This window comes from Macrotis lagotis, chromosome 5 (assembly GCF_037893015.1).
Source record: "Macrotis lagotis isolate mMagLag1 chromosome 5, bilby.v1.9.chrom.fasta, whole genome shotgun sequence".
Lineage (NCBI taxonomy): Eukaryota > Metazoa > Chordata > Mammalia > Peramelemorphia > Peramelidae > Macrotis > Macrotis lagotis.
The window spans coordinates 229,592,909-229,618,522 of record NC_133662.1 but is presented as its reverse complement, the minus strand read 5'-3'; the positions used below and the strand labels follow the sequence as shown (position 1 = coordinate 229,618,522).

The window sequence follows — 25,614 nt, the reverse complement described above, 5'->3', positions numbered from 1 at the left end:
AATGCTGGGAGGAAGGGGCTGCCTACCTCAGGTCTTTCCCCATTCCAATCCATCCTCCATTCAGTCATCAAAATGATTTTCTTGAAGTCCAGCCCTGACCATCACCCTCAATTTTCACTAACTCTTCAAATATAAAACCCTATTTGCTTTTGTTACTTGTTCCCTTCCAGTCTTCTTCCATCTTACTTCATGTATTCAGTGATCCAGTTGCTGTTATTTCTCACAGAAGATACCCCATCTTGAGATTCCAAGAGTTTTCATTGCATTCCTGGAACCTTCTGCCTCCTGGCTTCCTTTAAGCTTCAGCTCAAATCCACTTTCTTGAAATGGCTTCTCCCTGTCCTCTTAGATTGAGACACTTCCCTCAGAAACAATAACTCACCCCAAGGTAAATTTGGGGAGAAGGAACTGGTAGTGAACAGGAAAGGTTACATGGGTAAAGCTGAATTTTGAAAAGAAATTGTAGAGATTCTAAGCAGAAGAAAGGAGGCAGTACAATCCAAGTAAAGGAGAAAGCCTAGGCAAAGACCTGTTACAAGTGGTAAAAATCATGGGGCATCTATCAAGAACAACAAAACACCAGGTTTGGCTGGACTGCGTTGTGTATGAAAAGGAATCAGGTACAAGCCTGGAAAGGTAGGCTGAAGAGCTTTAAATGACAGAAGAGAGGGGTGGCTAGGTGGCGCAGTGAATAGAGCGCCGGCCTTGGAGTCAGGAGTACCTGGGTTCAAATCTCACCTCAGATACTTAATAATTACCTTGCTGTGTGGCCTTGGGCAAGTCACTTAATCCCCATTGCCTTGAAAAATCTAAAAACAAAACAAAACAAATAAATGACAGAAGAGGTTGTATTTGATCACAAAGTTAATAGGGAAACCTCAGAATTTACTGAGCATGAGTTTTTCCATGGCCGGACCTGTGCATTAGAAATATCTGCCTGGCAGTTCTATGGAAGATAAATTGGACAGGGAATCATTAAAGTGAAGGGTATCCAGAAGATGGTGACAAGGATGGTAAAAGTTCTCAAGTTTCACTGAGAGGAGAATTAGTTGAATGATTGGGGAATAGTTAGCCTGAAAGAAAGATTTAAAGGAGAAGAAATTATAGTTTTCAAGTAGTTACTTTGCCTATATATAAATAATTATTCAGATTGATATGTTCATTTTCTTTGCAAATGGGAATAAAGGGGAAGGTAGAAGAAAGATGGCTCTTCCTTAATTAAAAATAAAATTTAATTTTAAAAAAAACAAGTATTTTAAGGGTTATTACATAAAAGAGGAATTTTACTTGTCAAAAGACTTAGATTTAGGTTTAAGTTTAAGAATAAAAGGGAAAATATTCTTGTGGTCCCTCCCTTTTTCCACCTATGCTTCTGAAATAATACTCCTCAAGCACTGTGCTTCATAAAAGCTGTTGGGGACACCAAACTTGGAACCTGAAGATCCGAATTTGTAGTTTCAAAACTTACTAAGGATCCCATTAATGATGGGATGTTTCATCTCTTATCTTACCACAATCTCAGTCACTGAGAAATCCTCCCAGCTTGCTTTGGACCAGATAGAACAGATCCATCTCTGCCTCCTTGCCTCGCCTCTCTTCTCTCTCTCTCTCTCTCTCTCTGAATGGGCATAGCTTCAGGCAAACTATGACCACCGCCGCTGGGTCCCTCTCCAGTGGTCCTGATGGGCCACTGGGCCCCGCTGAGGACCAAGGGAGGCTGGTGACTTGGCACAGCCCCCCATCTAACCCCCGTGCGTGCCCTGGCTTCCCCTCCCCGGGGGTGGCGGTCTTCCTCACGGAAGGGCAAACCACCACAGGGCCGCCGCCAGCAATTACGCTGCAACCTCACAAACACGCGGGGAGTGGGTACTGTGATGATGCCCATTTTACGCGTGAGGAAACAGTCAAGGAGCCAGCGGAGGCGGGGCGGGGGCGTGGTCCGGGTCCGGCCTGGCAGGGCAGCGCTGAGCCCGGGGAGCCCCAAGGCGCATGCTTGCGTCCCTCTGGGCACCTGAGTCGGGGTGGGGGCACGGAGACACGTGCCCGGGGCTCCGGCCAGGTACGGCATCCGGCGGCGGCCCCCGCCGGGGCTCCGGGGCGGGGAGGGGTCGCGGGCCCCCGCAGCCCGGCTTACCTGGAAGGGGTGCGGTCAGAGCAAGGCGCCCCCGAAAGCGGGGGGGCCCCGAAGTCTCCCGGGGCGCGCTGAGACTGCCGCGGACAAGCGGGTTCGGGGAGGGAGGCGGCGGCGGCAATGAATGAACCCGGAGTCACGTGCCCCGGCCTGGGGGCGGCGCCTCCGCCGGCCCCCGCCCACGCCCCGCCCCTCACTCACCCCGGGGCGGCGGCCGGGCGGGGAGGGGGGGAAGCGGCAGGTCGGGGCCCGGCATGGGGGGCAAGGCGTCCCCTCTCAAGCGCGGGAAAGGCGGGGCCTGCAGAGGAAGGTTCGAGCCCTCGGCCCGGCCCCTGCCAGGCCCCCCCGGGGGCGCCCCAACGGACTCGGGGCTTGAATGAGCAGGCGCCGCCTCCGAAGCCCCGGGTCCTCCTCTGTGTACAGTCTGCATAATCACCCCAAAGCCCCGCCACCCCTTTTCCTAGCGCGGACTTCCTGAATTGTCCTCCTCGGCTCCCTTAGCCAGCTCCGGGCGGCTCCGGGCGGCTCGCCCCGCCCCTCCGCGGGACGCCCCGCCCCCGGCCCCGCCTCCTCGGCCTAAGGTAGCTTCCTCTGCCCTCCCACCCACGCACACACCCCCTTTTCCATTTCTGGGTAGGCGCGCCTTAGACACCTCAGTCGCCTCCATAGGTTACTATGGGCTCCGCGGGGTCCTGAGCGCCGAGGACGCGCGGAGGAAAGTCCCCGGGAGGCAGGGCTCGGACGCCGAAGCAGACGCGCCCGTCAGAGTCCGGTGTGGAGGAAGCCTCTCTGGCTGTTCGCAGCGCGGGGGGCCGCCGCGCCGGCGGCCCGGAGTCGAGGCGGCTCCAAGGCCCCCGCAGGCAGCGCCGAGGGCAGCCCCGCAGCCGGGGCCTGGTGCAGCCGCCGCCGCCGCTGTCAGGGGAGCGGAGGCGGCCCATGGAGCCCGGGAGCGGCCGCTGCTGCTGAGGCGGCGGCGCCGGCGGCCCGACACCGACGCCACACCGCGGCCCCTCGGCGGGGGTCCCCGCAGGTAAGGAGCCCCTCCCCCTCCGGCTGCTCCAGGCCCCCTCCCCCCCGGTCCGACTATAAAAGCGGCCCCCCGCCCCTGGCAGCACCTGCCTCAGGTTCCCTCCCAACTTTTCCCTCCCGCCGCGGAGCCTCCCACGGACTCGGCCTTCCTCCTGCGCTAGCTCCTCCCCCAGCTCCAGCCCCCCCGCCCCCCTCGCCTCCCCCCTGCCCTCTTGGGGCCCCCGCTCTGCGGACCCTCCGCTCTCGCACTTCGCCCTGTCACCGGGCTCGCGGTTGTGGAAACCCCCCGCCGCCGCCGCCCGCTTCCCTTGTGGCCAGCCCGGCCCCCCCGCGCCCCCAAAGGCGGCCCGGGAGGACCCCCTGCGCCCGGGAGTGGCGTCGGGGTCCGGCCCTCTCAGGGGCAAACAGGACGCAGTAAGGGTGTTAGGGAGATGCTTCTGGCTTTGCCACGCTTCCCTGCGAGACTCGGGAGCGGCCGGGGCAACCTTTGAGCCCATTCTCGAGTATGCGCCTGTGGAGGCGCGGAGGAACCCCGGAGAAGTCCCTTTGTGGTTGACGCTTTGTTCCCTGGGCCCCGGCCCCTCGAAGCTGTGTGACCTTAGCCACGTTGTGACCCTGAGCCATTCACTACCTTTCAGGGGCGTTTCTAAAATGCTCGTTTCCATCCGCAGACACTAAGTGGGTTGACAAGTCAGCATGGATGAGGCTGTGGGAAAACTGGATATGGCCTATTTAATTTCAACCCTGTTGCTTCCAAGGTAGTGGAGAAGTGTCTTTCAGTCCAGTCTCCCTCCCGATCCAAGGCAAATTGTTTAACTCCTCCTTCTTACTAAAAGAATAATTTTGTTGACTTCCTAAGAGTGCTATTTGTGTGAGACACTAAAAAGCAGTCAGCATAACCAAGAAGTATGGTCAGTAGAAGGAGCCCTGGGGAGGTAAGACTCCTGGGTTCTGCTTGTGACTTCCTTATTTGACCCCCCCAGAGTAACCTTAGGATATTGGTCAACTCTGTACAAGCCAACTCTGTGTAGTTTTTAATGCAGGAGCTGGATGAGGAACTGAATCAGACTTACCTTGTGGTGTTTGTAAAACATTTTGGGGATTATAATAAATTGAAAGACAAGTAGTCGTATTCTTGGGAATTTGCTACCTTGTTTTCTTTACCTGATAGACCCATGGCCTACAGTCTCTCAAATTAACATGGTTAAAAGAGAACCCCTAGCTCCACTTAATTTCTCATCTACCTAAGGCAGTTGACTCAGCCTGCTTCCCTGCCTGATCAATAATCCCATATTCCAGTGCTTGTAGACTGAAGTGAGAAGAGATCTTCCAGTGAAACATGCTTTGGAGTTGGTCTGCTTCTCTGCCAGCCACCAAACTCTATCATGGTGATTTTTTTTTTATTTTTTTTTTATTAGTTTTTGCAAAGCAATGGCTTGCCCAAGGCCACACAGCTAGGTAATTATTAAGTGTCTGAGGTTAGATTTGAACTCAGGTACTCCTGACTCCAGAGCCAGTGCTCTATTTACTTCACCACTTAGCCGTCCCCTATCATTATGATTTTAATGAAGAGACATTTAGTAGATTAGGTGTTTTTTGGCCCCTATCTGGTTCTGAAGTAATTAAAGGACTTCACTTTCCATCTTCCTTCTTGTCCATTTCCTACCTAGGAACTGTTGCTAACCCTTTTTTTCAGGAAAATTGATTACCTAGAAGGTTTTGAAAGGATTCATGTTCACCTGCAATACCAATTTTACCTCCAGCCTCTTTTCCTTTTCTCCTGTCTTTCTTTTCCAATTTAGTTCTTTATTATAGGAAGAACACTTTAGGCTGTAAAACTCATGAGCAGGGAAGGAGAACCTCTCTTCTGGTAAGAACTTTGATGGGAAACCACACAGGGAAATAGGGAGTGATCCAAATAACCAAAAGGATTGGGTGAAAGAGAACTCAATTAGAAAAGAGTAACTAGGCTACCCTTTCTTACCATGTGTCATTTCCATTTGATGCTCCCAGAACTGGCTGAGGTCTCTGTCCAGAATCTGCCAGTGCTGGCTCCTTGGCTCCATTCCCTCAGATGCAGCTCAAGGAGCTCCCAGTCTAATTCATTATTGATTCAGCCACATTTAGCTCACTTGCCATCACTCCACTTGATGGTCCCAAGAGAAACTCTGCCCAAAGTTCAGTCTCCTCTTGGGACCATTGCTGTGATTTTTACTTGGTTCCTGATTGGACCTGAGCTTGTTTAACTATATGTCCTGGAAGTTGAATTGTAACCCATGAAAATGAGAGGCCCCAGCTTCTACCATCGGCAGTAATATAAGAGAGGCAAGATGGGATGAAACTCTCATAGATAAGGTTGAGACTAGACCCAAGAATGATACTGACCTAGAGCTCTGAAGATTTACAAGGCAGTGTCTACATACTTTCATTTGATTCCCACAACAACTTTGTAAGGTAGGTGCTCTTATTACTCCCATTAAACAGATGGGAAACCTGGAATGAGGAGGCTTCCTGACTTCTGGGCCATTTTTTTCTCTCTTTAGGCCCCTGTTGCTCACAGGTTCATAGGACCAAAGATCCAGAGCTAAAAGGGCTCTAAAAACATCTAGTCTAGTCTCCTAGTTTTCTGGTCAAGGCAACTGTGGTACAAGAATGGATAGCAACTTATCCAAGGTCACACAGGCAAATTAGAAGAATTCCCTCCCCCAACCTCCACCAAAATTAATAAGCATCAGGAAGATTGTGGTTGGTAGCACAGTGGATAGAACACCATTCTAGAGTTAGGAGGATCTGAGTCCAAATATGGACTTAAGACACTTAATAAATGCCTAGCTGTGTAACCTTGGGCAAGTCACTTAACCCCATTGCCTTAAATAAAATTAAAAAAAAAAAAAGGAAGATTGTGGTTAGGAAATTCCTTGGACCTGTCAGGAGAAATCAAGAAAGGCTTTCAATTAGCTTTTAAAATTTCTTAAAAGAAACTACAGGGGCGGCTAGGTCGCGCAGTGGATGAAGCATTGGCCCTGGAGTCAGGAGTACCTGGGTTCAAATCCATTCTCAGACACTTAATAATTACCTAGCTGTGTGGCCTTGGGCAAGTCACTTAACCCCATTTGCCTTGCAAAAACCTAAAAAAAAAAACTACAGAAGGGAAGTGGCATCAGGCAAAGGGAGCACACATTTATTCAACTGCTTGAAAAGAGTTAGATTTGTGCTCTTTGGCCCTAAAAATAAGTCTTCTGACTCCAGAGCAAGTATTTTTTCCCCACTGTATTAATTCTGCCTTCTATTAAAGGACCAAGCATCATGTTTCTTTCATTGGGGTTGTTCTGGTAGCAGGAAAGAGGAAATGACTTGTTTAGAGGCAGAGGACTGGATTTAATGACTTCGTAAAGGTTCAGAAGTAAGAAAGGTCTCAGAATTCAATTCCATTCCAGAAGCATTAAGCACCTACTTTGTACAGAGAACGCTGCTACTTGAGGATACAGCCCCAGCCTCTAAAGAGCACATATTCTGGGGGATAGGAGGAAGTAAATCAGAATTACCAGTCACAGGATGGCTGTCCTTTGACCCAATGAAGGCTTTTGTAATCTCCTAGATGGACTCCTTGATTTAGGACTGGAAATGGTCAGAAAAGTGGGTCCAGAAAGGAGAAGTAATTTGCCCAGCAACACAGTTAACAAGGAGCTGATAGAGCTTGTGTCCAAATCTATCATCCTTCCCACTGTCCCGCTAAAGAGACATGATGAGGAAATGGGGGAAAAGGTTGATCTTTAGCTCTGGTAGACCCAGCTTCAGACACAGCCTCAGTGGCATTGGGTAGGGAATAGCTGAGAATAAGAAGTCTTCTGGATGAGCCAGCAAGTGTGAGCAGCCTCCCTTTGTTGCACGTGTAGACAGCCTTCCCTTTGCCCTCTAATAACCCTGGATGCTCAGCCCAGCTCACCAGACACTGCCCAGACATGAGCTCCCTTGTCAGTACTCCCACTCCCAAGCCAATCACTTAGCCTCTCCAGTTTCCTTTTCCATCCAACAGGCTCCAATAGGTTTGAGGGAAAGGAGCTTCCTCAAGCTGGACAGTCTGAGCTTGAATGGTCAGATAGGAATGGGGATACTATGGCCCTTAAAGCCACAAAAATTGCAAACCAAACTGGATTTTCTAACCTCACTGGTTTTTTTTTTTTCTTTTTCTCTTTCCCTCTGGCAGAGCCGAATGGGGTAGAGAGAATAGATTCAGGACGCGATGACCCAGTCCTTTCGCTTACTGCCCTATAGTTGTCTTCTTCCTGTGAAGCTGCCCTCTGGTCATCCTAATTTTAAAACCTATCCTATGAAACCAGTACAGTCCATATTTGGGACAGGGACTTTGGAGGATCAGAGAATTCCTTACTCCCTTTGACTTTCCCCAAAATGTGGAAACAGTCTAACCATATTCCCTTTTATGTCTTTCCCTATCTAACTCCTCCAGTGTTTCCAGCTTCCCAGCTCAACCTTAAAACTAAACCCTGATGATCCCTAAGTACTAGAGAAACTAGGAAGGTGGTTTTTTTTTCTTTTTTAATTATATACATATTTTATTTGTTTTTCCAATTGCATACAATTGTAATTTCTTCCAAACATTTTTTTTGCAAGGTTTGGAATTTTACAATTTCTTCCCCTTTCCCTCCTAGTCTTTACATTTGTTTCCATGATATGCATAGATTAAAATTGAATGTGCTGAGAGAAAAAACAAATCCATAAGGAAGAAAGAAAATATTAGAGCTTGCAAAATTAAGTAATACATAAGACAACTTTTTTAAAAATTGAAGATAATAATCTTTGGTCTTCATTTAGACTCTACAGTTCCTTCTCTGGATACAGATGGTATATTCTCCATCATGGAAAGGAGGTGCTTTCTTGCTCATCCCTCCACACCCTTTCCCAAATCCAGTTTAGGAAACCTATCTCTGGTTCAGTCTGTGTCATAGGGAAGCATTTGTACCTTGGTAATAGAGGAGTCTAGCTCCACACCCCTTGGCAAGCCTGGTCTTCCAGAAGAGTTGGAAGGAGAGGTTACCAGAGACTGGCTAACAGCAAAGAAGGCCCTTGGAAACTGGTGAAGTGAAGTCCTTTGGGAAGGTTCTGGCTTGTACTAAGATAAGGAGAGGCATGTGATCCCCCTATGCTGAAGCTTATACCTTCCTCTTCACCCTCTCCCACCACTAATAATGTTAAGCTGCCATCTATTTGCTAAACCTCTGAAAAAACTCTGAAGCTTTGCACATACGAGAATAAATCAAGGTCACTTTCACTAGAACTTTTGGGAAGAAGATTGAACTCTGGGAAAGCTTAGAAGAGGATCTTAAGAGCCAATAAGGGGGGCAGCTAGGTGGCGTAGTGGATAAAGCACCAGCCCTGGAGTCAGGAGTACCTGGGTTCAAATCTGGTCTCAGACACTTAATAATTACCTAGCTGTGTGGCCTTGGGCAAGCCACTTAACCCCATTTGCCTTGCAAAAAAAAAAAGAGTCACTAAGGCAGAAAAAAGTAAGAGGAGAGGGATTATGAGAAAAGAAATTTGAATAATGACTGCTGAATAAAAAACTCTTAGCTGCTATATCAGTTCCTTACTGACTGAAAATAAATACCATGACAATATGGTCCTAACTGAACCAGAGCTATAGTATTAAAAAAAAAAGTAGAGAGCCCTTCAGAGGTGTGGTGAGGAAAGATTGAAGTCGTCTTATGCTTATGTTGTATGAGTACGAGTAGAGACAAATCCACACAAGTAGTAGTGCTGGTTATGCTGCTCAGAAAGCAAGGCCCCCAAGGGCCCTGCCCAGCTTTGGGAGGGGGCAAAGTAGAACTTGCCACCCCCAGCCACCACCAGAATTAATTAACATCAGGAAGATTGTAGTTAGGAAATTCCTTGAACCTGTCAGGAGAAATCAAAGATGATCATGGACTTAACTTTGAAAATCTCTATGAGAAACTGCTAAAGGGAAAGGTGGGTAGGCCATGGGAGTATTTAAAAGGTAAATTTGTGGGGTGGCTAGGTGGCATAGTGGATAAAGCACCAGCCTTGGAGTCAGGAGTACCTAGGTTCAAATCCAGTCTCAGACACTTAATAATTACCTAGCTGTGTGGCCTTGGGCAAGCCACTTAACCCCATTTGCCTAGGAAAAAAAAAAAAAGGTAAATTTGTTCTCTTTAGCCCTGGATAGCAAAGCTAAAATAACCAAGTAGAAGTGAAAAACTTCCAAATAAAGGAGCTTTCCAAAAGTTGACTGGGCTGCTTGGTAAGTGGTTGGAAACCACTTGTTGGTTGTTTTGTAGAGAGAATCTTTTTCAGATAATGACTGGACTAGATGACCTTGAGAACACACTTCAGGTGCTTCCCTCAGTTTGAATGAGGTCTCAGTAGACACAGAAGTGTAGACCAGAAAACATCAGCTTGGGTTGACCTGTACTCCTTGTGTTGTGTGAGAAAGGAGTGCTCAGGCCCTCCAGATGGATCTGCCTTGGACCTAGGCTATAAAGTTGTTGTTAGGACTCAGAATGCACCTTCATGCTGATCTTCCAGTGCCCTTGGCCTGGCCTCTGTTGTCTTGTTCTGGATAATCTAGAATTAACAGTGTCCCTCCTACCCCGATCCAGTAGGCTCACTGTGTGATTCTCCAGTTTCTCTAGTTGGAGAGAAGTCTAAAGGGTGACTCTCTGTATGTGCCATCCAACTCCTTCAAGAATAGGAAAGGGTGTCATGAAAGCAAACAAACAACAGAACGGTGAAAAGCTAAAGACAGAGAATCCTTATTCTAAAGTGGTTTTCTCTTATACCGCCCTCGCATGGTTTCCAATGTTTACAGTCTTAAAAGGGCAGGTAAGAACACATGTGGAATCCACAGAAATCCATCTGTACCTTAGTGAGGTCTTGGGGGAGGAGTGATAAATGAGGATGGCTTTCTAGGGAAGGTCAGGCATCTGCTGAAGTTACTAGCGTGACAGAGTTCAAAAATAACAAATCTGCCCTCAAAGAGCTTATAATCAAATCAGGGATGGGGTGAGGAGGAATCCATGGATGGAAATCACCATAAAGTCTGTCTTCAGGTGACTGTCTAGGAGAGGTTGGGCTAGAAGGTCTTAAGGGAAAAGAGTTCTTGTCTTTCTTGAGGGGATAAGAAAAGGCTTTCTGAACTGAGTCTTAGAGGAAAGGGAAGGTTATAAGGAGGCAGAAATCAGTGGTCCAGAATGTTACAAGTGAAGTGTGTATTAGCATGGGAAGATTGCTAAAGGGCCCAAGCACGGGAGGAATCGAGGAAGGATAGGAAAAGAACTTTGGAGAGGGGATGCAGATGGAAGGCATCCCCAGTCTAGTTAAGGAAACAATGTATATGGATGTGGGAAAACATGGTAAACACACTTCAAGAGCAACATATTAGCTGATGCAGGTGATGACCAGGTGTATCCTTATTTCATAAAGACAAAGTAAAGGATAATTGAGTGTGGGGTAATGACATTCCAACTAAGAAATACTCAGGGAAGCAGATTGTAGGGAAAACTTCATGGATCTGGGAAACAATAGGTACTGGAGGGTAGAAAAACTAACTTGTTTTTCCTTTTCCTTCCCTAGCTTGGAAGTGCTGTGGCTGGCTGTGGCCATGGGAGACACAGCAGTGGAGCCAGCCCCCCTGAATGCCTCTTCAGAACCTACTCCAAATCCACCAGGAAATAATGGGGGTGCCCTGCTCAGTGTCATCACTGAGGGGGTTGGGGAGATGGCAGTCATTGACCCAGAGGTGGCCCAAAAGGCCTGCGAGGAAGTGTTGGAGAAAGTAAAACTTTTGCATGGGGGTACATCCAGCTCCCCAGAGGGACCCACCCTTGAGCTTGTCAATGGGGACAGCATAGGCAATGAACTTCGCTGCCTGGATGAGCCACCCAGCCGCATCCAAGAGGAGGATGAGGTGGGGACCTCCGGCTCAGCCAAGGGCGTGAGAAGGCGGCGGCAGAATAACTCAGCCAAGCAGTCCTGGCTGCTACGGCTATTTGAGTCCAAGCTGTTTGACATCTCCATGGCCATCTCGTATCTGTACAACTCCAAAGAGCCCGGTGTTCAGGCTTACATAGGCAATCGCCTCTTTTGTTTCCGCAATGAAGATGTTGACTTCTATCTTCCCCAGCTGCTAAACATGTACATTCACATGGATGAAGATGTGGGAGATGCCATCAAGCCCTACATTGTGCACCGCTGCCGCCAGAGCATTAATTTTTCCCTCCAGTGTGCCCTCCTGCTTGGGGCCTATTCTTCGGACATGCACATCTCCACCCAGCGACACTCCCGTGGGACCAAGCTCCGCAAGCTCATCCTTTCAGATGAGCTGAAGCCGGCTCATCGAAAGCGAGAGCTGCCTTCCTTGAGCCCAGCTTCTGACACAGGATTGTCCCCCTCCAAAAGGACTCACCAGCGCTCCAAGTCGGATGCCACCGCCAGCATCAGCCTCAGCAGCAATTTGAAACGCACAGCCAGCAACCCCAAAGTGGAGAATGAGGAGGAGGTAAAATGCAAGGATTGGGTCAGGAAGAATGTTGGCAGGACTGCATGGGCTTAGGGCTTCTGCCTGGGGGTTTTCTTTCCCATATCCTCTTCCTTCTTCAAATCTTCTTTTGTTTCAGGCAGGAGCATGGAATTGTAGAGCTTAAAAGCTTAGAAAGTATCGAATCTAGCTTCCTCATTTGGTAGATGACAAATGAAACTCTTGAATTCTTAACTCATTTGCCCAAAGTCACCCAGCTAGTTAGTGAGCAAAGCAGGGCTCCCAAATCTCAAGACACTCGTTTTTGCTAGGAAGACAATGAAGGCCAAGATTGTAGAGGATGACCTTCTTGTGGCAAGGATTCCTCCCCACCTCTTCTTAAGATCTGAGTCATCTGCTTGAAATCCCCTGGGGAGTGGCAGGGTCTTTTGGGAAAGGAAAAGAACTAAGAATGTATATGTCATAGACAATGTAGAAAAATATCTAATAGAGCATTAACTCATTCTCCTGGCCTTCTGTCATGAGAATTGCTTCTTCCCCTCCTTGTAGATTCAAGGCAAATTTCATTTGTTGTTATTTCATCATTTAATCAGAATGCCCTTACTACATGTTAGTACTCGGGTTATAAAGTGAGGGTGAAATAGTCGGCCTCTCTACAATTTCCCATTTTCCTTCTGAGAGGGAACAGGAAGGGGGTAAGCAAGCTAGATAGGAGTGGGCGTCAGAAGCTCTCAGTTTAAAACCAGAGATAGGAGGCGATGAGAAGACAACATTGGGATAGGTGTGTGGCCTACAATGGGGGAGCTTGTATCAGCAATCCACACCTACTTTCCAGTCCCCAGCTGGGTAAATAGCAGGGGAAGCTGCCCCGATGCACAACCGACTGTTGGTGACCTGGTGTCCCAGCCAGACAATGGTGCCCCAGTTCTCCACCACTGACTCACTACTGGCCAGGGTCCCAGACTGAGGAATTGGCCCTTGCTGGAAACCCTGTGTGGTTAGGGTCTTGGCCTCTCCACCATATCGGGGGGCACCACTGCCCAGACAGTAAGGATCCTATCAACCTGTCCATGGGGGGACGGGGACTGTGAAAGCTGTGAACCCTTATCTAGAACCTGCTATCTCTGGGAATTAGACTTTGTAGGCCAACTTGTCTGGATCATGTGGCAGAGTGAATTCCTGTGCTCTAGCCCAGAATCATTTCCCAGAGACCCCCCTCCTGAGACTGTCACTTGTACTTCCTGGCTGCTGGATTGGCCTTTGAACAGAAGCTGCCTCTCTGCATCTTACATCCCCATGACTACCCTCTCCTAAGATGGGGCCGTTTCCTTCCTCATTGGATGTGGAGATAGGGAGCATCTGTTAGCTTTCAGTGGGCACTGCCTCTAGGAACTACTGTATTCTGATAGGTAGAGACAACTGGGAGGGTGGTGGTTAGAGCAGGGCTTTTTTTTTTTTTCCTCTGGGGTGTCACAAGTATGGCAGTCAGCTGTTAGGCCCTTTCCAGAAGCAGCAGTAGTATTGATCCAGTGCCCATGAAATAAAAGGATTCAGGATCAAGGCTGTAGACCTGCAAAGAACCAGCTAATTTCCAGATGCTTCCCAACCTCCTTGACCTCAGAGAGTTCAAAACCAGATATAGATTTTAGGACTCTCTATGATCTTATGTGACCTTTCCAAAAACTATGTTCAAACATGCTGGGGCCACTTTATAGGCCTGGACTTTTCTCCCCTACTTTGTGTAGCTCTTGTCTTAAGGCTGGACACACTTTGACTTTGGTGCTTTCCTTCAGTAATGGATGTGTAACTGGTGTCCTTTTTTCTTGCTAGTCCTTTTCAGGCCAGAATTGTTAACCAATCCTTATGAGTAGTTGGGCCAGGCCTTACAGGTAACTCATTTTCCTGACTTGGCTCTCTATATCTCAGAGGTCACTATTTCTTGGGAGAAATGAGGGTGATACCAGATCCCCAAACTCTCACAGGTTATCGAATGCTAAAAAGATTAGACATCTAATTCCATTGCCCTTCCCCTGAGGGAAATGTGATCCAGAGACTAAAGATAGAGACCTGATCCCTTCTGTTGTAATAGGGAGTTGTTTTATCTCTAAGGTAGCATTGGAGTCTTTAGTACCTGAATTCTGTTCCTTCAACACTCACTTGCCAAATGCATTTTAGAAATAGTGGTTCAATAGCTAAAGGAAATAGTAGTTCTCCTACCCACCTCTTCCCATTTTAGAGCACTAGTGGGGAAACAGACTGAGGCCCAGCCCAGCTCTCCTTCAATCCTCCCTTTCCTTTATCATTTATTGATTTATTCAGTTATTCAGCAAACGGTTGTCACACTATACAGAGAGCTCTCTGCCAGTGATATGAACACATAAAGATGAAAAGGAAAAACCACTGCCCTTGAGGCAGTAATTGTACAGACATTTCAGCTGGGTTCTGACTCTTTGTGGCCCAATTTGGAGTTTCTTGGCAGACATGCTAGTTTGCCATTTCCTTCTCTACCTCATTTGACCAGATGAGGAAAACTGGTAAACAGAGTTTAAACGACTTGACCAGGATCACATAGCTTGTAAGTGGCTGTGGCTGGATTTGAACTCAGGTCTTCCTGACTCTAGGCCCTGGGCTTTATCCATTTCGATACCTAGCTGCTCATTGCCCTCGAGGAGCTTGTGGTGTAGTAGGCAAAGCCTCACTGTCTGGGGAAGTGGTTAGGGAAAGACTACTTCTCTCCCTCCCCCCCCCCCCCCGCCCCCCCAACTCCAGTCTGGAGGATTAGGCACAGCTTCCACATTTTTTCTCTCTGCCTTGTATTTATCCACATTTTGCAGGCTCAGTTCTAACCAGATATCCTTCCCCTTAATCTTCACTACCTGTCTCTTAATTCAAATGGGGATTATGTAAGGCGGGTTAGTGGAGCAGACTTACCGAGACTTGGAACTCAGCTTCCTTCATCTCCTACCCACAGACAATCACAGGTCAGAGAAACCAAACTAACTTTCCTCAGCTGCTAACCATTTCTAACTTAATTGATTCCTTTGCCACCACAGTAGCTACATTTTGGTGATCTATCTTGCTTTCTTGGGACTATCTCAACCTTTGTACAGAGAAATCTGGTCCATGTCATGCTGGGAGCCCCAGCCAGCCTGCCAGCATGGTATTGCTCTGATGTCAGCCTCCTGGCCCAGCCCTGCTCCCTGGAGTTCACTTAGTGTGAGTGTAGAGGAGATCATGATAACTGAGTAGAACAGCCTTCCCCACAGAGTGTCCCCTGAAACAGAGAGGAATGGGGGAGACATCAAGAGCTGGCTATTCCCAACCAGGTTGGTTAGTACAAGTCATTCTATCCACTCATAAAAGAAGGACTTGGAGGTCTGGCCTTGGTAGTCTCGCTACCTTACTGCCACCCCCCCCCCCCCCCCCGGCCTTGGAAATGTGTGTGGAAAGGTGAGATCTCTGAGATGGACTTCCCTATGCCCTCTTCCCTATGCCCTCCCCTTGTTCCTATTTTTCCCTAAACATCACCCTGACTTCCCCAATATCCTATCTTCTTCACCACTCTTCAGGTATTCCAAAGAAAGAGGCAAGAGTTGGGAAAGTCTTCAGATTAGAATATTGCAGTTAAATAAATACTCAAGTCAAATTCATTGAGTTAAGTGTTCAAGTAGAAATTAAGATTTCTAAGTGACCATTCATTAGTCTTTTCAGAGGGAGGGAGGAAGGTAGGATTCTGTCCCTTAAGTCCAGGCAATTGTCTGTACGTCTAACTCTTTCCCCCCCTTCCCAAAACCCTGGAAGACTTCATTGTGTGGGCCACAAGATGGACCCTGTTCCAAGGGCCACTGGGACTTAGTGAAAGAAGAGCCACAAGGGACCTCCCAGAGCCAGGAAAGGTAGAGAGTGCCTCAAAACACCAACTTTGTCACAGACTTAATTACAAGCTGCACCTTGCAGCTTGGAACAAAATCAAATCAGTAGATGCATACATATTCTGATGTCAGCCTCTAACTAGTTCTTATTGCCCAGTAGACTAGGGAAGATGTCCTGGTTTGGGGACCTTTCTCTTCTGTTCCCTCTTGCATGCAGAGTGAGATGGAGCTTGTGATGTGATGTGGAATTAGAAGTTTGTGATTCATCCATCAACTTTTCACCTCAGCTCTTTTTCTTCACTATGTCCCCCAAGAGTCTGGTGGAATTGGGAGACCCCTAATTTGAGGACCATATATCCTGTAACACCTGATCCTTTGGAAACCACTAAATCTTGGAGCCTTGACTAAGAGTGTTAGACTTAAGGAGAACTATCTCTATCTGGAACTCCGATCTGGATTTTTTTTTTCTCTGAAATAAGGGCCAAGAAAGAAGAGAAAAAAAATGGAACAACAGAGATTTGCCACCCTCCTACATCCCTCCCACTGACTCTCCTAGGATCTGAACCTGCCTCTCCCCATTTTTGAATAATGATAGTGTTAGGGTCCAACTTCAGAACTGGGTTTAATTATTTAAAGAACATTATAATAGAGATATGAAAGAGAAGTGGTTATAATCAAAATTGGAGCTAAATTCTTTGCCTTTTTCTCTCTCCCTTCCCCTCCCCCTTTCTCCCCTTGCCCTCTGGCCCCTTTCTCCCCTTGCCCTCCGGCCCCTTTCCCAGGAACTCTCCTCCAGTACCGAGAGTGTTGATAAATCATTCAGTTCCGTAAGTGGGGCCAGGCTGGGGCTGGGTGGCTGACTCCCCATGTCCGCCCGTGGCAGCATTTCCTCTCCGTCCCCAGATCTCTTTTTAGTCCTCTCACCTTTACCCAATTGCCAAGGACAGCCTTTAAAGGACTCCTTTCCACCTGCCGCACACCCAGGGGTCCCAGACCCTCACTGGCTTCCCTTACAGAGAGGATCTCCCTTCCCCCATGCTGCCATTTGTCCTGAGCCCTGGCTGAAATAGGTCACAAGTGGTCAGTGAGAGCCCAGGGGAACAGTCCCCCTCTCCCAGGTATTGGTGGGAATGGGGCCATTGGAGCTGACCCTGGAGTCCATTCTGAAAAGGATTCTTCCATACACCCCCTTCCATCTTATCTCCTCCTCCTCACCTGGGACCCTCCATTGAACACCCAGAACACACAAGGAACGGACTTGACCTGAAAAGAAATGTTTACTTGCCCACAGACTATTTCACAACTGCAGCCTCATTTCTTCTACATCCAAGTACCCCTATTTTCCCAGTTTATTATCAAGAATGTTTCTTACTCCTCATCTTCTTTGCCTTATCTGTCTTGCCATAAGTCCCTTTGGTTGAAGCTCTAGTACATTCCCTACCCCTCCAAGAGTTTTATAGGATCAAAGACCCTGCCTCTGAGCAGAGACGTGAGAGGAAATGCTGGGCCCTCTGGGAGTTTGGATGATTGATTTTTATTTATCTTTTTTTTGTGTTTTGATTTTTAACTTGTCTCCCCAATCAGTTTTCTGTGTTCTGTGCCATTCCTTTTTCAATCATGATTCCTGTCTCCCCTGTGGGGTGATATATACCACTTAATCAGCTAGTTTGGCTGATTCTACTGATTGAAGGATCAGGGAGAGTCCCACCCTCTTTTCTGAGGTGGCTGCTGTGAACATGAAGCCCAGAATAGGGATAGTCTTTCCACCTGAGTGACCACATCAGAGGACTGGGGGTGGGGGAATGTGTGAGTTTCTGAGTTCATTCTTCTTTTCGTCCTTTTCCCCTCACTGAACACTTGGGGGTGTCTTTGAGAACTGGAAGCCTTCCCACCCCCATCGATTTTATTCCTCAGGCTCAACATTCTAAATTCATGAAAAGAACTCAGACCAATTCTTGACTGGGATCCCTGAGGAGTCCCTTCTGTATTTCCTAGCCTTAGTGGCTATGTAGAGGTAGGGCCTGTACCATGTGACTTTTTCAAGAAGCTCATTCTTGCAGTATTAAGTTAGAAATTCTCATTTAGGAAAAATAATCATAAGAAAAAAAGTTTAGTGAATGAAACTTATTCTTGTGAAGGAGTAGTCTATTGAGAGGGAATGAAGTCGGTCAATAAAGATTTATTAAATGTCTACTATGTGCTGAGCGGGGAGGAGCATGTGGATTAGGAATCTGAGCTGGGGGTCTGGATAAATTCTTTCTCTTGATGGAGGGGGCCAAGGCTAAAGAACTCCCTTTTCACTGTCTAGCCAAGTCCATCTCTTCCCACCCAGACTAATCCTGTCTCTTTGAGGAGGTGGCTGGGGTATCCCCCATACCAGGCCTCTTAAATACTGGATGAGTCATTTCAGAACCAGCTGGCTTGAGACTGCTGTTGGTGCTACTGGTTCAGAACTGGAGAGGGGAGGGCAACTCAAAAGACATGGGGTTTCCCTTGAGAATTGAGAGTGAGGCAGCAATCCAGCTCTTGGGTCAGGGGTTGAGAGAGGCTGCCCCCTAGCCTTAACCTTTCTTGGTTCTCCCTTTAGCTGCTGTTGCTTTTCCCCATTGATTTTTCACCTATTATATAAATTCTGCTCTCCCACCCCTGCATGTCCATTGCTTGCATGTGGAGTGATGGGAGGGAGAAGGGGAAGGGAAGTGTCATTTGCAGGTGCTTGGGGTGGGATTTGGGGGAGTATCCTTTTTTTCCTAAGGAACTAGCAACTAAAATCTCCTTGTCCCCATCTCCAAAGGAGCCAGTAGGTGCCACCTACCACCACAGGTACTTAAGAGAGACGGGAAGTTCAGTAAGTCAAAATGAGACGTGTTCAGTGAGAAAGAGACATGTCTCACTAAAGGATATTCTGAAAAATCTCAGACACTTTTCACTATACCCTCTCTGCATCCTGGGGATGTGAGGAGCCTGACATTCCTTCTGACCTCTCAGAACCTCCAGTGGGTTCACGGGGGGTGATGGGAAAGGTCTTGCCATTGGACCAAAAACCATCCCTCAAACTCTGCTTCTCCTTGAATATCAGGGAACATTGATATGAGTTGATCCAAAGGGTCTTTGATGAGTAGAGCATGTCTGGCAGCTATATAACTCCCTCCTATCTCTTACCCCGATACTTCATAGCCGGTCAGACTGGCTCCTGAGCGAGAGTTCATCAAATCTCTGATGGCAATTGGCAAGCGACTGGCAACGCTGCCTACCAAGGAGCAGAAGACACAGAGGCTGATCTCTGAGCTGTCCCTCCTGAACCACAAGCTCCCTGCTCGAGTCTGGCTGCCAACTGCTGGCTTCGACCACCATGTGGTTCGGGTGCCCCAACACCCAAGCAGTTGTCCTCAACTCTAAGGATAAGGTAGGTAAGCTCCCACTTGTCCCCTACGCCCCGAAGCTTCCCTCAATTTCTCCTAGTTACTCAGCACCTCCTGTATGCAGATCATGGTGGCTAGTCTCATGCAGAGCCTAGGTAAAACCTCGGGCCTTCCCTCATAGAGTTTATTCTTTCTCCTCTGATGCTTGCTTTTTGAAAGCCCTAAAGTAAGCTCTGGGTGAGGAACTTGAGGCTTTCACTCAGGTATAGTATGGAAAAGCTAAAAGGAGACAGGCTTGGATTTGGGTGAAGAGAAGCAATTGAAAGGTGAAGGGTGGGCAGGAGAAAGAGTCAGAACTGCTATTTACTAACATTCTTAATGACACAGCCCCTTCAGTGTGCATAGTTCTTTGTACTTCTGCAATATAGTTTACATGCATTTTCTTACTTGAGCCTCAAGAAGTTTAAAGGTAAGGAGGACAGGTAGCTTTAATCTCACCTTAGAAAGAGCTAAGTGAAGGTTGGGAAAACTGGAATGATTTGTCCAAACTCACATAGTATATCACTGGCAAAGTTGTTTGGGCTTTCGAAGTCTCTACTCGTGCCCCCAGATAAGAGCCTGCTGTGGCTCCCAACCAAGCTCAGAAGACAAGGAATGTAGACCAGACAGCACTGCCCCTTCATGGCCCAGAGTGGTCTACCCAACAATTTTTCTAAGCTATTTTTTTTCTTAACCAGTATTATTTTTCAGGGCAATGAGTTCTTGAAGTTGAATATCTGTTCTCTAAAGTGTAGGACAGATGTTCCATGTTTGTTCTTTTTATTTTTCCTAGATTCACCTTGCTCAAACCTGACATGTTCTCTCCCAGCTTTCATGTTTCCAGACTTGAAAAGCCAATCTTTCTATTATTTCCTGTTAGACCAGCCTCCTATCCCTATCTCTTGCATCATTTTAATTGCCCTCCCCCCAACCTTTATCCACCTCAGTTATTCCTTTCTGCTCTGCAGGGATCAGAATTACTTAATTGGACTTCAAAGGAGTTTAATTTGTTGGGTTTGTTTCTCACCCCCTTTAGTGCCCAATTTTGTTGGCATTGGGGGCACCACCACCCATAGGGCCAACATCTTTGGGATGTTCATCCAACTCATCCACCAGTAGTTTAGCTTCAATCTTCCCTGACTCTCTGATCTGACTCCTCCCACGGCCACAAGGCCTTTCTCTTCCTGAAGCCCATGCCCTTTGGCTCACCTTTTTGTTAATGTAGAGAATGTCATGTCATCAGACAAGTTGAGATTTCCGTCTATTCCTTTTTCCAAACCTTGGATCCTTTAGGCCAATGTCCCCATTTTACAAATAAGGAAGCAGAGACCCACCAAGGCAATGAGATTTACTAAGTCACAGGTCTAAGACTTGGCAGAGACAAATTTTGAACCCAGGTCTCCTAAGTCTAAATCCAGTACACTTTCCCCTCCACCTGCTGCCTCTGCACAGTCTCTTCAGGGAGGTGATAAGTGTCCCAGTCATCAAAGAATGTCCATGAAAAGGAGAAGAGAGGTGCTGAAGCAGGCAGTTTAAAACATCCTTCTCTTCCCTCAGGCACCCTATCTTATTTACGTGGAAGTCCTTGAGTGTGAAAACTTTGACACCACCAGCGTCCCAACTCGGATCCCTGAGAACCGAATTCGCAGCACTCGGTCTGTGGAAAACCTTCCCGAATGTGGCATCACCCATGAGCAGCGAGCGGGAAGCTTCAGCACTGTCCCCAATTATGACAATGATGATGAAGCCTGGTCTGTGGATGACATAGGAGAGCTACAGGTGGAGGTGAGAAATCCTGAAGGGTCTGTATCCACAAATGACATGTGCAATATCGAGGGGAGTGTGTGTGTCTGTGTCTGTGTCTGTGTCTGTGTGTCTGTGTGTGTCTGTGTGGCCCTCAAAGCATAGAATTAGAACGTGGCACCATGTGATCTGAGGGTCAGGGAAGGAATTCATCTAATTCCAAGCAGGAGACATTGATAAAGCAGCTTCAGAGCCTGGGACACAGTACTGGGCCAAGCACAGTCCCTGTCCACACAGGCCTCATGCATAGGGTGTGTAAAATAACGTTAAGGGGATGCCAAAAAAATCTGGAAGGTCAAAGGAAGAGTATACTGTGATTGACTCCCTGGTGTTCAGGGAAGACTTTTGGGAGGTGGGCAGCACTTGAGTTAGACTTTAAGGAATGGGTAGAAACTTGGCAGGAGGCAGGCCAAGGAACAGTATGAGCAGAATGTCACAAACATTAGAGTACAGGATAGAGGTTGGTGAGTGCCAAAGAAAGGTCAGGCTGCCTGGGGGAACAGTACCATGATTCCCAGACCAAAAGGTTCTGAACTGGATTCAGTACATAGGATGGTTTTGTGCAGAGGAGTGAGTGGTATGTGGCCATATAAATGCATCTGGTCTGGCAGTAGGGTGAAAGATAGATTAGAAAGAGAGAGGAGGGGAAAGCGAGCCTTGTAGTCTCAAGAGACTTGTACAGCAAGGCCAGGGCCAGGAAGTACAGGTATTCCCCCCCAAGCCCCAAAGCCCTGCTCTACAGGGTATGTTGAGCATCTTTCATTTGTGTACCAGTAGGTGGCTAGTCAGTGTGTGAGATACAAGCACAACTGAGACCCAGGCTGTGGCTTCAGGTAAGCGATGATCCTGTTGAGGAAACGCAGACATACACCCACAGACAATGGTCTGAGAAAACAGACAGGCACACAGAACACACACACACACACACAAACACATACCCACAGACAATGGACTGAGGAAACACACACACACACACACACAAACACACACACACAAACATATACCCTCAAAGTTAACTGGCAACATGATAAGAAAGCATTAATTCCACTGATAGACAAGAAATGATGTCAGAATGAGGAAAAGTGAAGCTTGAGCTTGGCCAGTGTTGGTGACATTCCAAAAGAGGAGATGGCTTTCTGTGCCCTGGGGAAGATTCACGGGGAAGATGTAGGATACCTGCTCTCAGGAATCTCCCAGCCTCATAAAGAAAAAAATGCCCATTGTGAATCTCTCTAGACTTGAAGGGGATGATCACAGTGGCATCAGTTTGGGAATCTGGAGCAAGGTCTGGAAGGGCCTCAGAGATCACCTCCCCGAGGTCAGGATGAGAGGGAGGGAAAGAAGACTTGAGAGAAGGGAATCTGCTCACCAGTACTGCCTCTCCCTGCTCCCCCCAGCTCCCCGAAGTACACGCCAACAGCTGTGACAACATCTCCCAGTTCTCTGTGGATAGTATCACCAGCCAAGAGAGCAAGGAGCCTGTGTTCATTGCGGCAGGAGATATCCGGTACGACCACCCAAGAACTGCGCTTTCTCCTTTGACCCCTCCTTCCATTGGCACTGACCTGCCTGCCTGGGGGCTGCTCCTCTATGGCCACTGACCACTTTGCATTATTTTTAAAAAAAAAAAAACCTCATTTGGGAAGGACTGGCCCAGAAGTGGACCATGGTCCCTCCTATGGAGGTCATTCCTTATCCATGGTCAGTGATGGGTTTCTCTCCTGCCAGGCGACGCCTCTCAGAGCAGCTAGCCCACACCCCTACTGCCTTTAAACGGGACCCAGAAGACCCATCAGCAGTTGCCCTCAAAGAGCCCTGGCAAGAGAAAGTCAGGTGAGTCTCCACTCTTCTACTCACTGATTTCTACATTGATCCCATAAACATTCCCATCATACAGACGTACAAACCTAAGCATCCACTTGCCCAAGTTAAGTGGAAGGTGACCCTGGTAGGAACTGGCCTGCTCATTGGTTCTTCCCTTCTTGTGTTTACAGGGCGGATACGAGAGGGCTCACCCTATGGCCACCTCCCCAATTGGCGGCTCCTCTCGGTCATTGTCAAATGTGGAGATGATCTGCGGCAAGAGCTGTTAGCCTTCCAGGTGTTGAAACAACTGCAGGTAAGGCTTTCTGAGGAAAATTTCTTGGGTCTGGGCTGCACGGGCTCCATTTGGGAACACTGCCTTTTAAGAAGGCTACAGGGACCTCTCCTGGAGACTTTGAGTACTGCATCTGCCCCATCTTGACTTCTGGTTTAGAGGGAAGAGGAGTTGTAACTGGGCTGGGTTTGATTTAAGACCTTGCTATTCTCTCTTCTTTCTCATGCCCTTAAAATGACCTCCCTGCCTTTACCTACTTTCACACAAAGAACTGGAGAGGCCTCTCTTTACATGAAACTCTCCCCTCCCTGGGCACCATCTTTTCTCCATTCCTGTGTCTCTCCTTCCTGGCCCCAACTACTGTGTTGTGTCTGCATCCTTCTCCCATTCTTTTTCCTGGACTTCCCTACCATCCTTTGTAGTTCCCAGCAAGGTCTTTGGATTTTGCTTATCATGTTTCAAGGCCACCTTGGTTACTACAACCCTGAGCAAAGAAAAGATAGCTAAGAAGGCAGTTGGGTCTCTTCTCCCTCTAGCCCAGTCACCATCTTTTACCCAGCATATCCTTGTCTCTCCCCTCAGTCCATCTGGGAGCAAGAGCGTGTGCCCCTTTGGATCAAGCCCTACAAGATCCTTGTGATTTCAGCGGACAGTGGCATGATAGAGCCCCGTGGTCAATGCTGTGTCCATCCATCAGGTGAAGAAGCAGTCCCAGCTCTCCCTGCTCGATTACTTCCTACAGGAGCATGGCAGCTATACCACCGAGGCATTCCTCAGTGCCCAGCGCAACTTTGTACAAAGCTGTGCTGGCTACTGTCTAGTCTGCTACCTGCTTCAGGTCAAAGACAGGTAAGTAACTGACTTCATCCTGCCCAGCCCCAACCTGGACTGCACCTGCTTTGCCTATCCAGAATGCATCTGCATTCTTATCAGTTGCGCTGAAAGCTGAATAAGCAGGACCCTTGTCTTGACATAGAGTCTGAAGCTGGTGGTCAGTGATTTGGGAAAAAGAAACAGAGCTTGGCTTCCCAGGGCTCTAGGAAGAGTCTGAAGCAGAGAGGTGTGCTCCATAGAAACTGAATTTTCAAAGCAACAAAGCCATGCAAACAACATGCCAGATGTAGAGGGGGGGGAGGGTGTTGTTTTTGCTAGAAATCCTTTTCCAAGGCCAAGGATCAGGATTCTGAAGTTTACTGAAGCACAACTACAATAGGACCAAGCAGAGTGAGGGCTGAAAAGCATAGCTATCTGCCCTTCTGGTTCCTGATTTTCCTCTTGGAGAATAAGAGAGATTCTGTTGGTGAATAAAGGAATCTTACACCAGCCAATAAGCTGTGGAACCTTTTTTAAAAAATGATTTATGGGGGTGGCTAGGTGGCTCAGTGGATAGAGCACCGGCCCTGAAGTCAGGAGTACCTGAGTTCAAATCTGGCCTCAGATACTTAATAATTACCTAGCTGTGTGGCCTTGGGCAAGTCACTTAACCCCATTGCCTTGCAAAATCCTTTAAAAAAAAAAAAGAAAGATCCATGATAGAGGAGGTGAGTTTATAAGACCCAAACACAGGAAAGAACAGAAAAGTTGTAGCATATTATACAGCTCCCAACTTGTTTAACATAACCAAAGGGTTAACAAGCGTAGAACTAAATTAGAAAAAGATTGTATAATTTCTCCACTCAAAAGTCAGCTAATTTCCAAATTCTAGTTCTGCTTCCCATGGTGCTCTGGTGGTTGGTTGGAAAGGAGAGCTAGGAGACCTATTTCCCTCTGGGCTGTCTGACTTAAGGCCCCCATCCCCCTGGCCTCCTTGAATACAACCATTTTACTTAACAAAGGCCCTGCCTCGGTGGCCTTGGCTGGGCTGTGTTATGCTGAATAGGGCCTGGCCTTGCCCTCCTTCCCCAGGCCTTGGCTCCTTTGCAGACCATTCATTTGGTTGGAAGTCTTCAAGATCTGGAATTTCTTTCTTTAATTCATATCCCCCTCACCCCTCTAATTAATGTGACTTCTAGGTATAAGGTATTCCACTTTGATTTTCTTTTTTGCAGTTTTTCTCATCATTTTTCAAAAGCGAATGTAAGCATTTCTCCCTGCTTCTGTGTTTCTCCTCCTGGCAGCTTTCACACAGTTGGTTGGCTGCTGCTTATTTGCTGTGGGCTGGTAAACCCAACCATGAAGTTCATTAGAAAATATGGATTAGGGGTGGCTAGGTGGCACAGTGGATAGAGCACCAGCCCTGGAGTCAGGAGGACCTGAGTTCAAATCTGGTCTTAGACACTTAATAATTACCTAGCTCCACTTAACCCCATTTGTCTTGCAAAAAAATAAAAAATAAAAAATAAAGAAAATATGGATTAAGCAAAAAGTTGTTCCAAGAGATTGGCCATCATGCAGCCGCCCCCCCCCCCCCCAACTCTTTGTGTCAGTTAATCTTGAGGTTCAGAGACTGTTCTGACCTGGTGGCTCCGTTCCAGATGGTTATTGCTAAATAAGTGAAGTGCTGGTTGAGTTTTTGCTTGTTGTTAATGACCATTTTGGACCCTGCAGCCCTGGCTGGCATTTTTTCCTTCCTCAGATGGTTTCTTTTGGTTGAGATCCCAGCAGGACAGGTAAAGATGGCTGGGCTGGGAGCAGGCCAAGATATTTTCATGGGGTGGGGGGGTCATACTGATCTGCAAGCATGCCTCTACCTCCTTTATGGACAAACATCTCTATCTTTTCATCAGGCACAATGGGAATATCCTTCTAGATGCTGATGGCCACATCAT

The 25,614-nt window shown here is 47.7% G+C and overlaps 1 protein-coding gene across 1 annotated transcript; it reads left to right on the top strand.

Annotated features, from left to right (window-relative positions):
* Positions 1-1,976: 1,976 nt before the first annotated feature.
* Positions 1,977-25,612, top strand: LOC141489500 (phosphatidylinositol 4-kinase beta-like; the record flags this gene model as incomplete). Its single annotated transcript, XM_074190088.1, is given in 14 exon segments — positions 1,977-2,059; positions 2,801-3,161; positions 10,769-11,693; positions 16,327-16,371; positions 18,722-18,910; positions 18,912-18,950; positions 20,503-20,730; positions 22,146-22,255; positions 22,477-22,576; positions 22,677-22,680; positions 22,743-22,867; positions 23,429-23,512; positions 23,514-23,695; positions 25,573-25,612. Coding segments are annotated over 14 exon segments (2,502 nt in total), but the record flags the coding sequence as incomplete, so codon positions are not given.
* Positions 25,613-25,614: the final 2 nt, after the last annotated feature.